The sequence below is a fragment of the Tursiops truncatus genome, chromosome 12 (genome assembly GCF_011762595.2).
Source record: "Tursiops truncatus isolate mTurTru1 chromosome 12, mTurTru1.mat.Y, whole genome shotgun sequence".
Lineage (NCBI taxonomy): Eukaryota > Metazoa > Chordata > Mammalia > Artiodactyla > Delphinidae > Tursiops > Tursiops truncatus.
In genome coordinates this window covers 42,484,768-42,500,301 of record NC_047045.1, presented here as the reverse complement: position 1 = coordinate 42,500,301, position 15,534 = coordinate 42,484,768, and the positions used below count along the sequence as shown (strand labels likewise).

Below are 15,534 nucleotides of genomic sequence, written 5' to 3'. Positions count from 1 at the left end.
TTTCAATAATAAATGCACAGGGTAGAGGGAATTCCCTGGCAGTCCAGTGGTTAGGACTCGGCGCAGCAAGGCCAAAAAAATAAATGTAGAAAATCATTCCCTTTCCAGGCATTTCACAGAAATTGAATGCCAAAATACCTTTCTGGTAGAGGAAATTACATGCTGTGTTGTCTGTAAAATGCAAGAGTTGAGTAGGAGTCACATTTTTCTCAATAATATGCTGTGAAAACACTGCCTTTAGAGTGGCAGTAAACTGTCCACTAATCCAAATCGTCCTAAACTGTCTCTATAATGCTTTCCCAAGAACCAGGCAGGCCGCATGCTCTGGTCCCCAATCCAGAAGAAAAGCCAGGAGGGGGTGTGGAAGATTTCTTTGCCCTAAAGCATAAAATTGTAGCAGACTTTACCTTTCTTCTTGAGGGTTTATTTATTTGTGTTCTAACTTCTCACAAGTGCAGGCTGCATTTTGAAGACTATCTTAATAGCACACTGAAAGCCAGCCTTCAATTTACTGACAGAAAACAGGCGATTGTATTTGTTCTAAGATAAAGAGAATTTCCTTGGGTTACAGTCTGCTAAGATACAGTATTTGTGTGTTTCCATAGTTTTTATTATCCTATATATTAAGAGCTGGATGACAACTCCAGGTGCATCTCAAGGGCACACGACAGTAAAGGGACCCACAGTGGAAGATTCATATCTTTACACTGAGTTATAGAGAACATATTCCAGGAAAAGGGATGTATGGAGCCAAGATTAATCTTTTGCTATATTTCCTTTGGTGCCCATAATATGTAATAGAAACAAATGGTATGCATTTCAAACATCCCCTGCTCCCATCCTCACTATCTCATGCTTTTGCATCTACGAATAAAATATTCTTTTCCTATAATATTTTAGAGTTACTGTTGATTTATTCGAAAAGTAAGATTAAACCTAGATTAGCTGATCTCATCTAATTAAGAAATAAATGTCCCTCTAGGCAGCAAATAAAGCCAGCGTCTTATTAAGCCATTGAGAAAAAAATGTCACCTTTCCTGTTGTAACTCAAATTTTGATTCTAAGTTGTTTCATTTGGAAAGAATCTAAGTCCTCTTATTTGACCCTTAGGGCATGGGAAAGAAGGAAAAAATACAAAAGAAATGTAAAGAGGAAACAATAATTTACCTTTTTTTTTTTTTTTTGTGGGACGCAGGCCTCTCACTGCTGCAGCCTCTCCCGTTGCGGAGCACAGGCTCCGGACGTGCAGGCTCAGCGGCCATGGCTCACGGGCCCAGCCGCTCCGCAGCATGTGGGATCTTCCCGGACCGGGGCACGAACCTGTGTCCCCTGCATCGGCAGGCGGACTCTCAACCACTGCGCCACCAGGGAAGCCCCTTACCTTTTTAAAAATAATATATGAACAGTCTCAAAGACCAAAGGCAAAAATATTGTTCTCTGTATTTCCTTTTTCTAATCTAGACCAGATGCAGCTAAAATAAAATAAGCCATATTGTAAATATAATATCTGTATCAAAATGCCAAGAAATTCAGCATTGCACGTGCTAGATCTGAGGAAAAGTATCTATGTTTAGTTTATTTCAGGAGTTAATATTTTAGACTTTACTTGAAAAGTGAATATTTAATCCCTTCATAAGTTTCTTTTTTCTTTTTTTTTTTTAACATATCTTGGTTTCCCTAAAACTTTCTCAGTAATATTTACAACACTGAAAACCTCTTCTCCCATTTATCTCCCTCTCTTCAGAGTTCAGGGATGCTTCACAACACCAGTAGTGTGTCATTCCTTATTGCCAACCATCTCCAAACCACCTCTAAAATAACTACTGGTGACCTTCAAGCTATTATCCATATAAAATACAAGCCCTTATCCTGGTATGATTTATGTGAGACCAGTGTTGTTTACCCATCTTGTCTGGCCAACCACATAGATCATAGTAAACCAAAGACAGACAATTTCATTTATGCCAGGAAGATAAAATGCTTCCTCCTGGAGCTGCCATAGGACAAGGTGGCAATTACATAATTATCATCTGATCATATGTAGTAGGAAGAGGGAGCCAGAGGCCTGCTCAGCGCCGCCAGTATTCAGACAACTCATCTAATGCCTCTGAGCCTCAGCAGTCCCTGTTGGTTCTGAAATTCTCCGTCCTACTTACAGATGTGGGGTGAAAACGACCCAAAGTTAAAACGGCACAATCTTGACAGGCAGTCATACCACAGAAGGCAAATAGCAATTGCAAAAAAAATGTATATATTAATAAGCAAAAACTCACATCCTACTATAGCAAACCTCTATATTGTATCTAATCTGTACGACAATCTGAAAGACTTGTTTAAACAACCGTCAATATACACTCATTTTGGCTTAGAGCTTGGGTAAAATCCTTGGCTAAATTGCAATTAATATCTCCAATGCCTACTGCATGTGACAGGAGATACCTCAGAACATTTTCTCCACATTATGTGTTTTATATAAAAGTTTGGTCAAAGACCCCAGATTTGTGTGTCTTAAATATTAACAGTTTTGAATCAGAATAGAAATCAGATTCAGCTGAAATCAGGGCAGGCTTTGTATTAATTCCATTCCTATTCTGAAGACACCAAATGAAAAGCAAAGAAGAGTGATTTCCTCGGGTTTAACCTCTCCCTGGAATATATGATGAACTCTGATGCCAACACATTCACAGCATGAACATCAGCATGCTGTCTTTGCTGAGTCTCTCTTTCCATTTTAGGATCAGCCCTTCTCTTTGTCCTCACTGTCCGTGTTTTCAGTGACATCGCTGTCAAATGCCCAGTCATGTCTCCCTACTGTCTTCTCTCACCGTGTCCTTCCTTTCAGAGATCAACAACAAGATGCTCTATTATGGGGAAGATCGGGAACTTAGCCCTGAGGAAATCTCTGAGAAGCTGGTGTTGGCCCAGAAGATGCTTGAGGAGATCCGACGCCGTCAACCGTTCCTCACCCAACGGGAACTTGTGGATGAGGAGGCAGACGAAGCCTATGAACGTAGGTGTATTCGACTCCTAGAGCCCAGCATGTGTCTGCTTCCTTTGTGGGTCCAGGAGAGGACCCCCAGTCACAGGGCAACATTTGGTCAAAGCAACCAATTCCCAATATCCAGTTATTTAGAGTTTATACGTGGCCTCAGGGAGTCATTCAGGACAACTTGACTATATGACCAGGATTTTTAGATCCAGGCCCAACCTTGAGCTTTTGAGAAACAGCTGAGATTCCACAAGGAATCTACAAAATTTTACTCCTGAGGAGAAGAAATAGGAACTTAGCAGTTGGTGAAAAACAAGGGAAGGAAAGCTAAGGGGAACCAATTACCAGAACTACAATAAGAAGTCTCATTGAGAAGACAGTAAAGCTACAAGCCCAGCAACATTCATGTTCCGATGTCCATGAATGACTTTTTAATGACTTTGAGCCTTCAGTGGAAATTGAACATTTCCTTTAATGGTTAATGTAAGTAACAAACCACAGTAGTATTAGTGAATCTATGACTTGGTCACTGTATCAGTTATAAATTAGTATCTCACAATCCACCCCAAACATACTCACTTAAAACAATAACCATTTATTTGCTTGTGATTTCATAGGTTGGTAATTTGGGCTGGACTCAGCCTAGATAGCTCATCTCTGCTCCATGTGACATGGTCGAGCTCACTCACATGTCTGGGGTCTTAGTTGAAATGGCTGGGCCTCTCCCTCCATGTGGGGTTTTATCCTCAAGGAAGCTAGCTGAGGCTCGTTCATATGTCAGAAGCCTTCCAGGAGGGCAAGAATGGAAAGGGCAAGGTCTCTTGAGGCCTGACCTTGGAACTCAGCAATGTCATCTTCATTCTGTTGGTCAAGACTGTCCAGATTCAAGGGTGAGGAAAAAGACTCCGCTCTTGATGGGAAGAGTTACAAAGAATTTGTGTCCATTTTAATCCACACAATCAACAAAAGAAGCTCCAGGTTTGCATATCATATTTTAGTTGTTACTGTTACCTCACAACATTAAATTCATCAGTAATTCAAAGTTTTAGCAGTTAATTGGTCTCACCTCTAAATCTTGTTAGTTAATGCATTAATAAAGAAGCACATATATTATTATATTACCAATTTTTTTAATATACTGGTCTTTTTAATTCTATGTATTTTATCTTGTGCATTTTAAAATACATAAGGGCTCTGAAGGCTTCACCAGATTGTAAAGGGGCCTATGATACAGAAAGGGTTAGGAACGCCTACGTTAGATCATTTTCCTACAATTGTCACTATCAACTTCTGTTAAAACTTACTGTGAATATTCTAGAAGAGGAACATTCTGGACATAAAGGCCTATTGTGATAGCAAACTTATAAGGTCTTAGAAACAGTAAGAAATAAAGAAGAATCTCAGGCCCCTTTCTGAGTCAGGATGAGACCAGCAGTCAGGAAGGTTGGAGCTCTGATGTCACAGCCAGATGCTTTCACGCTCCTTGCCTATTTGGGGATTTAACAAGACTGTTCTGGGGAAATGGAACCAAGTACATCTCCTACTTAGCTGCCTTCCGCCTAGTGAATGCATTTTCAACCACTTTCTCAATTCAGCCATGAACTTTGTATCTTCTGCTCATGGTGATGAAAGTAAATAGAAAACCTCAGTAAGACAGACTGATAGTCCCTGGAGAAAAAATAGAATTAAGGCACATAGTCAATGTGTGTAACTTTGATCAGAGAATTAAGATATATGCAAAGTTTAAGAATATATCATTGCCATTTAATCTTCTTTCCAAGATAATGATTTAGGTTTGACCTAAAGGAGCTAAGTAAAAACAGCTGCCTGGAGAGAATACAGAAAATGAATGGTTGTGAACATCATTTGCCAGTAACAGACAAAACAACTGGGGTTGTCTCTAATAGTAAGACTGTAGTATATCCAAGTTTCCTTTGTATGGTCAAATTATTAGTAATCTTGGTAACAATAAACCTAGTTTAATTACATCATTTCTACTTAAAGCATAATCTTCAGGGGAAAACTAATTAACTCCCGTTTTCGCTGACGGTGGTCCAGGGGCTCCCAAACCCTACAAAATAGTATTTAAAACTTCAGATATCAAAGATGGGGCTGTTTTTGTGAACAACAGCTTCAATCGCTATTGCTAAAGAAGACATACCCTGATGAATTTGCATCTTTCTAAGTGCGGGATGGGATGGGAGGAGAAGGGAGAAGCCCAGACTGAGTTTCTATGTACCTTTCTTCCCAGTGCTGAGCCAGGCTGAGAGTTGGCAGCGGCAGTACAACGATACTCACTCTCTGTTTCCTGTGGTCCTGGAGCAGCTGGATGACTATAATGCTAAGTTGTCAGACCTCCAGGAGTCACTTGACCTGGCCCTTGACCATATCAGGGATGCCGAAGACATGAACAGAGCCACAGCAGCCAGGCAGCGGGATCACAAGGTACAGTGGACACTCTAACTGTAAATGCATTTCGGGCATCTACAACATGAAGTTATGCCAAGAAGGGACAGTTGGTAAACAGTTTTTTTTAATATTGGTACATTTAAATCTTTATTTTTAAAATTATCTGTACATTTTTTTGCCACCATAATTTGCTAATATAAGTGTGTACACCTAAACTCAAGTTGAAACCATTGTAGTTGTTGAGCTTGTGCATTGATAAGAATGCAGTTGTTCCTGGTGCTTGTGTCCACCTGTGTTGGATGTATTGCTCTTGCAACTGAGTAAACAAGGCATGATTCCCGTGCCTAACTTTTTTTATACTGAGAGCAGTAAAAATCCCAAAGCAACCCGGAACCATGTTCCTGTAAAGATGTGTATAATTTTTGGAAGGGCCTGATAAGCAGATCTCACAGCCTGGCTGGTCAGCAGCTGCAGAGATAGGGAGTCTAATTCAAGCTAAGGTCATACAATTACAAAGAGGTGAGAAAAATTCCCAGGTTTGGCCAGAGGTTGCCAAGGCAGTCATCCTCCGGGGCCAGGATTTGTGCATGCCCATACCGCCAGACTTAGAACTGGTGATGCTCACACTTCTGCGCCAAGTGATGCACACACTCATCCCCAAGAGTGGTCATCTTCTGATAGGAAGACACCTGCCTCTTTGGACATATTTATAAAGGTTAGAGCGAAAAAGCAGTGTCAAAAATAGGAAGCAACTGTGAGCAAACTCATTACTTTAGCTATGTTTATTGTCAGCAAACCCAACTGAAATTAGGTTCTCTGCCCTGATTTTCAGTCATCACTATCTCTTAGTAAGTCATTGTAAAATATCCTAAATAAAAGTGAGTTAATCTCTTGCATTCCTACACACTAATGATGAAAAATCTGAAAGAGAAATTAAGGAAATACTCCCATTTACCATTGCAACAAAAAGAATAAAATACCTAGGAATAAACCTACCTAAGGAGACAAAAGACCTATATGCAGAAAACTATAAGACACTGATGAAAGAAATTAAACACAATATAAACACATGGAGAGATATACCATGTTCTTGGATTGGAAGAATCAACATTGTGAAAATGACTATACTACCTAAAGCAATCTACAGATTCAATGCAATCCCTATCAAATTACCAATGGCGTTTTTTATGGAACTAGAACAAATCATCTTAAAATTTGTATGGAGACAAAAAAGACCCCAAATAGCCAAAGCAGTCTTGAGGGGAAAAAACGGAGCTGAAGGAATCAGACTCCCTGACTTCAGACTATACTACAAAGCTACAGTAATCAAGACAATATGGTACTGGCACAGAAACAGAAACATAGATCAATGGAACAAGATAGAAAGCCCAGAGATAAGCCCACAGCACCCATGGTCAACTAATCTATGACAAAGGAGGCAAGGATACACAATGGAGAAAAGACAGTCTCTTCAATAAGTGGTGCTGGGAAAACTGGACAACTACATGTAAAAGAATGAAATTAGAACACTCCCAAACACCATACACAAAAATAAACTCAAAATGGATTCGAGACCTAAATTTAAGACCAGACACTGTAAAACTCTTAGAGGAAAACATAGGAACAACACTCTTTGACATAAATCACAGCAAGATCTTTTTTGATCCACCTCCTACAGTAATGGAAATAAAAACAAAAATGAACAAATGGGACCTAATGAAACTTCAAAGCTTTTGCACAGCAAAGGAAACCATAAACAAGATGAAAAGACAACCCTCAGAATGGGAGAAAATATTTGCAAACGAATCAACAGACAACGGATTAATCTCCAAAATATATAAACAGCTCATGCAGCTCAATATTAAAGAAACAAATAACCCAATCCAAAAATGGGCAGAAGACCTAAATAGACATTTCTCCAAAGAAGACATCTAGATGGCCAAGAAGCACGTGAAAAGCTGCTCAACATCACTAGTTATTAGAGAAATGCAAATCAAAACTACAGTGAGGTATCACCGCACACCAATTAGAATGGGCATCATCAGAAAATCTACAAACAACAAATGCTGGAGAGGGTGTGGAGAAAAGGGAACCCTCTTGCACTGTTGGTGGGAATGTAAACTGATACAGCCACCATGGAGAACATTATGGAGCTTCCTTAAAAAACTAAAAATAGAATTACCATATGACCCAGCAATCCCACTACTGGGCATATACCCAGAGAAAACCACAATTCAAAAAGACACATGCACCCCAGTGTTCACTGTAGCACTATCTACAATAGCCAGGTCATGGAAGCAACCTAAATGCCCATCGACAGACGAATGGATAAAGGAGATGTGGTACATATATACAGTGGAATATTACTCAGCCATAAAAAGGAACGAAATTGGGTCATTTGTTGAGACGTGGATGGATCTAGAGACTGTCATACAAAGTGAAGTAAGTCAGAAAGGGAAAAACATCGTATATTAACGCATATATGTGGAACCTAGAAAAATGGTACTGATGAACCGGTTTGCACGGCAGAAATTGAGACACAGATGTAGAGAACAAAGGTATGGACACCAAGGGGGGAAAGCCGTGGGGGGCGGTGTGATGAATTGGGCGATTGAGATTGACATGTATACAATGATGTGTATAAAATTGATGACTAATAAGAACCTGCTGTATAAAAAAAATAAGTAAAATTTAAAAATTTTTAAAAAAGAAAATGAGATTCTGTCTGTTTAGGTATTCTCATAAACTCCAAAGCTTCACCTTCCCAGGACTGTTTCTATCTCTTTTTGTCAGGAAACTGTTTTATTTTTTGCATACGTGAAATGGATACTGAAGCATGCTAAATAGTGCTAATTATTGTCGTTTTCACTAATTATTAGTTTCTAAACTTTCTTTTGTTCAAATTGTCCATCTTTCTGTGGGAATATCTTTGTTTCAAAGCTAATTTTATACATTTCTGTCTAATGCTATATCTGGTAAATGACAGAAACCCTTTAATTTGAAGCATATCATTTTCCAACTACTGCCAATGAGCTTATCAGGCAGTGCTGTTCACACATGGCTTTGAAGTTTGGTTGTTACTTCAGGGTGTTAGCTGTGTTCCATTAAGGCAACTCAGATAGAAGCGCTTCTGGAAGGGGTCATATCTCAAACTCTATAACAGGAAAACTGCTCTGAGACAGCTAGATAATACCAATCTTTTTGACCTCCCTTCCTTACATACTTTAAAATATTGCTTTTGTGTAGAGCTGTATTAACTACCTCTCCTTGTGAAGACAAGAACAATTAACCCCAGATAGTCGCACTGTATTATGCTTGATGGATTTTGAGGGGAAATTGATTTTTTTTAATGTTCTTGCTTTAAGAGGATGATCAAATGAGATACTTTTCTGTCCCTAGACCTATGTCTTTCCCTGTAGCAAGGGATTTGGAGAAGATGGGTTTAATTCTTCTTTTCCACTAAATCAGAAAAGAGTCCAGGGAGTGAGAAAAGACATTAAGATGAACTTAGAAAGTTTTAAAATATGTCATTCAAGTATAGGCTTTTATAATTATTTCTGTGATATCCTAGATTATACCATAACAAAATTTTCAACTCTAATTTAAATTACCATTTCTAAAGTAACCAGCTCATTTTTTACTCAGATTATAAAATGGGTCTTTTACTTTTTCCATGTTAAATTTCATTCTGTGTTGCTTTCAATCTCTGAAGCTCTACAATATTTCGTCAAAATCATAAGATCCCTGACTCTAGAATCCCAGAGTCAAAGTATAAGTTAAAGCATTCATCAATAAATATATCCACACTTGGAACAACCCAATTGAAAAATGGGCAGAAGATCGTAATAGACATTTCTCCAAAGAAGACAAACAGATGGCCAGTAGGCACATGAAAGAATGCTCAACATTACTAATTATTAGAGAAATGCAAATCAAAACTACAATAAGATACCACCTCACACTGGTCAGAATGGCCATCATTAAAAAGTCTACAAATAAAAGGGACTTCCCTGGTGGTGCAGTGGTTAAGAATCCGCCTGCCAATGCAGGGGACACAGGTTCGATCCCTGGTCCAGGAAGGTCCCACATGCCGCAAAGCAACTAAGCCCATGTGCCACAACTACTGAGCCTGCACTGTAGAGCCCAAGTGCCACAACAAGCCTGCATGCCCTAGAGCAACTACAGACCCCACGTGCCTAGAGCCCGTGCTCCGCAGCAAGGGAAACCACAGCAATGAGAAGCCCGCGCACAACAATGAAGAGTATCCCTGCTCACTGCAACTAGAGAAAGCCTGCGTGCAGCAACAAAGACCCAATGCAGCCAAAAATAAATTAAATTAATTTTTAAAAATTAAAAAAAGAAAAAGTCTACAAATAACAAATGCTGGAGAGGGTGTGCAGAAAAGGGAACCCTCCTACACTGTTGGTGGGAAAGTAAGTTGTTACAGCCACTATGGAAAACAGTATGGATTTTCCTCAGAAAACTAAAAATAGAATTACTGTGTGATTCAGCAATCCCACTTCTAGGAATATACCCAGACAAAACTATAATTCAAAAAGACACATGCACCCCTATGTTCATAGCAGCACTATTCACAAGCCAAAACATAGAAACAACCTAAATGTCCATCAACAGATGAACGGATGAAGAAGATGTGGTGCATATATACAATGGAATACTACTCAGCCATGAAAAAGAACAAAATAATGCTATTTGCAGCAACATGGATGGACCTAGAGATTATCATACTAAGTGAAGTAAGTCAGAAAGAGAAAGACAAATACCACATGATATCACTTATATGTGGAATCTAAAATATGACACAAATGAACCTATCTACAAAACAGAAACAGACACATAGACATGGAGAACAGACTTGTGGTTGCCAAGGCGGAGTGGGGGAGGGAGAGGGATGGACTGGGAGTTTGGGGTTGGTAGATGCAAACTATTACATTTAGAATGGATAAACAACAAGGTCCTAATGTATAGCACAGGGAACTATATTCAATATCTTGTGATAAACCATAATGGAAAAGAATATTAAAAAAAGAGTGTATACATGTGTATAACTGAGTCACTTTGCTGTACAGCAGAGATTGGTACAACATTGTAAATCAACTATGCTTCAATAAAAAAAAAACTGAAAAAAAAGAAGAAAAAAATATAACCACACTTGGGCAATTTCCCTCCTCAGAACATCTGAGCATCTAACATAAAGAGCTCAGAGTAGGAGGAAGCGAGATCACAATTTTATGTTTTGATAATAGGGCCATTTAAAATTTTTAAAAGGACATTAAGATTCTTTTGTATATACTTTATTCCTGTCCAAATGAGCTATTTGTGCCTGGCCCAAAGTTAGCACATGATAAATGCTTTTTGGAATTAATTCAGTTTTCAATTACTGCAAATACAGAGCCTGTTCAATGCTATATCCCTAGCCCCATTTCACATTTATGGAGAAAGAGGCAAGGGCCCTCTCTGGAGTGTCAACTCTCTTTGATGTGGTGGCACTGTAAGTAATAATCATAACTAAGTTCTCTGAAGCTCCTGAGGTGCTTACTTTCATTATCTCCATTTTATAAATGAGAAAGCTGAGCCTGGGCCGGGTCGAATTACCCAGAGTGGCACAGCAATTCATTGGTGGGTCTGGGATAGGAACCTGGATCTGTCGAAGTGCAGTGGCAGCAAGCTGACAGCACTCTCCCTGATGCCTTCTTTATCTAAAGCGACCTTTTCTTCCTCTCTCCCTTGCTCTTCCTCATGCAGAAACAGCATGACAGAGTGAGGGAACAGATGGCAGGGGTGAACGAGTCTCTGAGGATGTCTTCCGACTCACTGACAATGCCTCGGATGACCCTTTCAGAACTTGATGACATAATAAAGGTAAGGCACACGTGACTTGTTCAGGTTAGTATTTATAGCAGGTTAGAAAAGGAACTCAGTGTCACAGAAGAATAATCAACTACAATTCAATTTATCAAGTTAGCTGGAATTGTAAAAATAAGATCAGTAGACTGAATTTTTCAGTTCCTTTCATTGTACAGTTGCCACTAGCCACACATGGCTACTTAAATTTAAATTACTTAAAATGAAATAAAATTAAAATTTAATTCCTCAGTCATATTAGCCACATTTCATGTGCTCAACAGCACCACATATGGCTAATGTCTGCCATTTCGTTCAGCACAGATAATCACAGAAAGTTCTGTAGAAAGTGTAAATCTAGATACATCCTACTCACTCTTTACTTGTAAGTTGTATGTTTAATAAAGCTGATATTCAAAATCAATAAATGTCACATTTTTTAAAGTAGAAATTTTCTGATAAATGCATCACGAAAGTACTTTTTTTAAATTTAACTTTTTTAAATACAGCAGGTTCTTATTAGTCATCAATTTTATACACATCAGTGTATACATGTCAATCCCAATCGCCCAATTCATCACACCACCATCCGCACCCACCCACCGCTTTCCCCCCTTGGTGTCCATACCTTTGTTCTCTACATCTGTGTCTCAACTTCTGCCCTGCAAACCGGTTCATCAGTACCATTTTTCTAGGTTCCACATACATGCATTAATATACAATATTTCTTTTTCTCTTTCTGACTTAACTTCACTCTGTATGACAGTCTCTAGATCCCTCCACATCTCAACAAATGACTCAATTTCGTTCCTTTTTATGGCTGAGTAATATTCCACTGTATATATGTACCACATCTCCTTTATCCATTCATCTGTCTTAGGTTGCTTCCATGACCTGGCTATTGTAAATAGTGCTGCAATGAACATTGGGGTGCATGTGTCTTTTTGAATTATGGTTTTCTCTGGGTATATGCCCAGTAGTGGGATTGCTGGGTCATATGGTAATTCTATTTTCAGTTTTTTAAGGAACCTCCATACTGTTCTCCATAGTGGCTGTATCAGTTTACATTCCCACCAACAGTGCAAGAGGGTTCCCTTTTCTCCGCACCCTCTCCAGCATTTGTTGTTTGTAGATTTTCTGACGATGCCCATTCTAATTGGTGTGCGGTGATACCTCACTGTAGTTTTGATTTGCATTTCTCTAATAACTAGTGATGTTGAGCAGCTTTTCATGCACTTCTTAGCCATCTATATGTCTTCTTTGGAGAAATGTCTATTTAGGTCTTCTGCCCATTTTTGGATTGGGTTATTTGTTTCTTTAATATTGAGCTGCATGAGCTGTTTATATATTTTGGAGATTAATCCTTTGTCTGTTGATTCGTTTGCAAATATTTTCTCCCATTCTGAGGGTTGTCTTTTCATCTTGTTTATGGTTTCCTTTGCTGTGCAAAAGCTTTGAAGTTTCATTAGGTCCCATTTGTTCATTTTTGTTTTTATTTCCATTACTGTAGGAGGTGGATCAAAAAAGATCTTGCTGTGATTTATGTCAAAGAGTGTTGTTCCTATGTTTTCCTCTAAGAGTTTTACAGTGTCTGGTCTTAAATTTAGGTCTCGAATCCATTTTGAGTTTATTTTTGTGTATGGTGTTCGGGAGTGTTCTAATTTCATTCTTTTACATGTAGTTGTCCAGTTTTCCCAGCACCACTTATTGAAGAGACTGTCTTTTCTCCATTGTGTATCCTTGCCTCCTTTGTCATAGATTAGTTGACCATGGGTGCTGTGGGCTTATCTCTGGGCTTTCTATCTTCCATTGATCTATGTTTCTGTTTCTGTACCAGTACCATATTGTCTTGATTACTGTAGCTTTGTAGTATAGTCTGAAGTCAGGGAGTCTGATTCCTCCAGCACTGTTTTTTTCCCCTCAAGACTGCTTTGGCTATTTGGGGTCTTTTATGTCTCCATACAAATTTTAAGATTTTTTGTTCTAGTTCTGTAAGAAATGCCATTGGTAATTTGCCAGGGATTGCATTGAATCTGTAGATTGCTTTGGGTAGTGTAATCATTTTCACAATATTGATTCTTCCAATCCAAGAACATGGTATATCTCTCCATCTGTTGGTATCATCTTTAATTTCTTTCATCAGTGTCTTACAGTTTTCTGCATAGAGGTCTTTTGTCTCCCTAGGTAGGTTTATTCCTAGGTATTTTATACTTTTTGTTGCAATCATAAATGGGACTGTTTCCTTAATTTCTCTTTCAGAGTTTTCATCATTAGTGTATAGGAATGCCAGAGATTTCTGTGCATTAATTTTGTATCCTGCAACTCTACCAAATTCATTGATTAGCTCTAGTAGTTTTCTGGTGGCATTTTTAAGATTCTGTATGTATACTATCATGTCATCTGTAAACAGTGACAGTTTTCCGTCTTCTTTTCCAATCTGTATTCCTTTTATATCTTTTTCTTCTCTGATTGCCGTGGCTAGGACTTCCAAAACTATGTTGAATAATAGTGGTGAGAGTGGACATCCTTGTCCTGTTCCTGATCTTAGAGGAAATGTGTTCAGTATTTCGCCATTGCAAATGATGTTTGCTGTGGGTTTGTCATATATGGCCTTTATTATGTTGAGGTAGGTTCCCTCTGTGCCCACTTTCTGGAGAGTTTTTCTCATAAATGGGTGTTGAATTTCGTCAAAAGTTTTTTCTGCATCTATTGAGATGATCATACGGTTTTTATTCTTCAATTTGTTAATATGGTGTATCACATTGATTGATTTGCGTATATTGAAGAATCCTTGTATCCCTGGGATAAATCCCACTTGATCATGGTGTATGATCCTTTTCATGTGTTGTTGGATTCTGTTTGCTAGTATTTTGTTGAGGAATTTTGCATCTATATTCATCAGTGATATTGGTCTGTAATTTTGTTTTTTTGTAGTATCTTTGTCTGGTTTTGGTATCAGAGTGATGGTGGCCTCATAGAATGAGTTTGGGAGTGTTCCTTCCTCTGCAAATTTTTAGACGAGTTTGAGAAGGATAGGTGTTAGTTCTTCTCTAAATGTTTGATACAGTTTGCCTGTGAAGCCATCTGGTCCTGGACTTTTGTTTGTTGGAAGATTTTTAATGAAAGTTTCAATTTCATTACTTGTGATTGGTCTGTTCATATTTTCTGTTTCTTCCTGGTTCAGTCTTGGAAGGTTATACGTTTCTAAGAATTTGTCCATTTCTTCCAGGTTGTCCATTTTATTGGCATAGTGTTGCTTGTAGTAGTATCTTAGGATGTTTGTATTTCTGTGGTGTCTGTTGTAACTTCTCCTTTTTCATTTCTAATTTTATTGATTTGAGTCCTCTCCCTCTTTTTCTTGATGAGTCTGGCTAATGGTTTATCAATTTTGTTTATCTTCTCAAAGAACCAGCTTTTAGTTTTATTGATCTTTGCTATTGTTTTCTTTGTTTCTATTTCATTTATTTCTGCTCTGATCTTTATGATTTCATTCCTTCTGCTAAGTTTGGGTTTTGTTTGTTCTTCTTTCTCCAGTTCCTTTAGGTATAAGGTTGGACTGTTTATTTGAGATTTTTCTTGTTTCTTGAGGTAGGCTTTATAACTATAAACTTCCCTCTTAGAATTGTTTTTGCTGCATCCCATAGGTTTTGGATTGTTGTGTTTTCATTGTCATTTGTCTCCAGGTATTTTTTGATTTCCTCTTTGATTTCTTCAGTGATCTCTTGGTTATTTAGTAACGTAGTGTTTAGCCTCCATGTGTTTGTGTTTTTAACATTTTTTCCCCTGTATTTCATTTCTAATCTCATGGTGTTGTGGTCAGAAAAGATGCTTGATACGATTTCAGTTTTCTTGAATTTACTGAGGCTTGATTTGTGACCCAAGATGTGATCTATCCTGGAGAATGTTCCATGCGCACTTGAGAAGAAAGTGTAATCTGCTCTTTTTGGATGGAATGTCCTATAAATATCAATTAAATCTATCTGGTCTGTTGTGTCATTTAAAGCTTCTGTTTCCTTATTTATTTTCATTTTGGATGATCTATCCATTGGTGTAAGTGAGGTGTTAAAGTCCCCCACTATTATTGTGTTCCTGTCGATCTCCTCTTTTATAGCTGTTAGCAGTGGCCTTATGCATTGAGGTGCTCCTATGTTGGGTGCATAAAAATGTATAATTGTTATATCTTCTTCTTGGATTGATCTCTTGATCATTATGTAGTGTCCTTCCTTGTGTCTTGTAAGATTCTTTATTTTAAAGTCTGTTTTATCTGATAT

The 15,534-nt window shown here is 38.3% G+C and overlaps 1 protein-coding gene across 6 annotated transcripts in view; it reads left to right on the top strand.

Moving 5' to 3' along the window:
* The window catches only part of LAMA4 (laminin subunit alpha 4), a 150,615-nt gene that overhangs the window by 78,564 nt on the left and 56,517 nt on the right, over positions 1-15,534 (top strand). For all 6 annotated transcript variants that reach the window (XM_019929599.2, XM_073789520.1, XM_033867643.2 and 3 more), the window contains 3 exons: positions 2,843-3,010; positions 5,241-5,434; positions 11,165-11,281. In XM_019929599.2, coding sequence (XP_019785158.2) covers positions 2,843-3,010; positions 5,241-5,434; positions 11,165-11,281 — 479 coding nt within the window. The remainder of the gene's footprint in view (positions 1-2,842; positions 3,011-5,240; positions 5,435-11,164; positions 11,282-15,534) is intronic.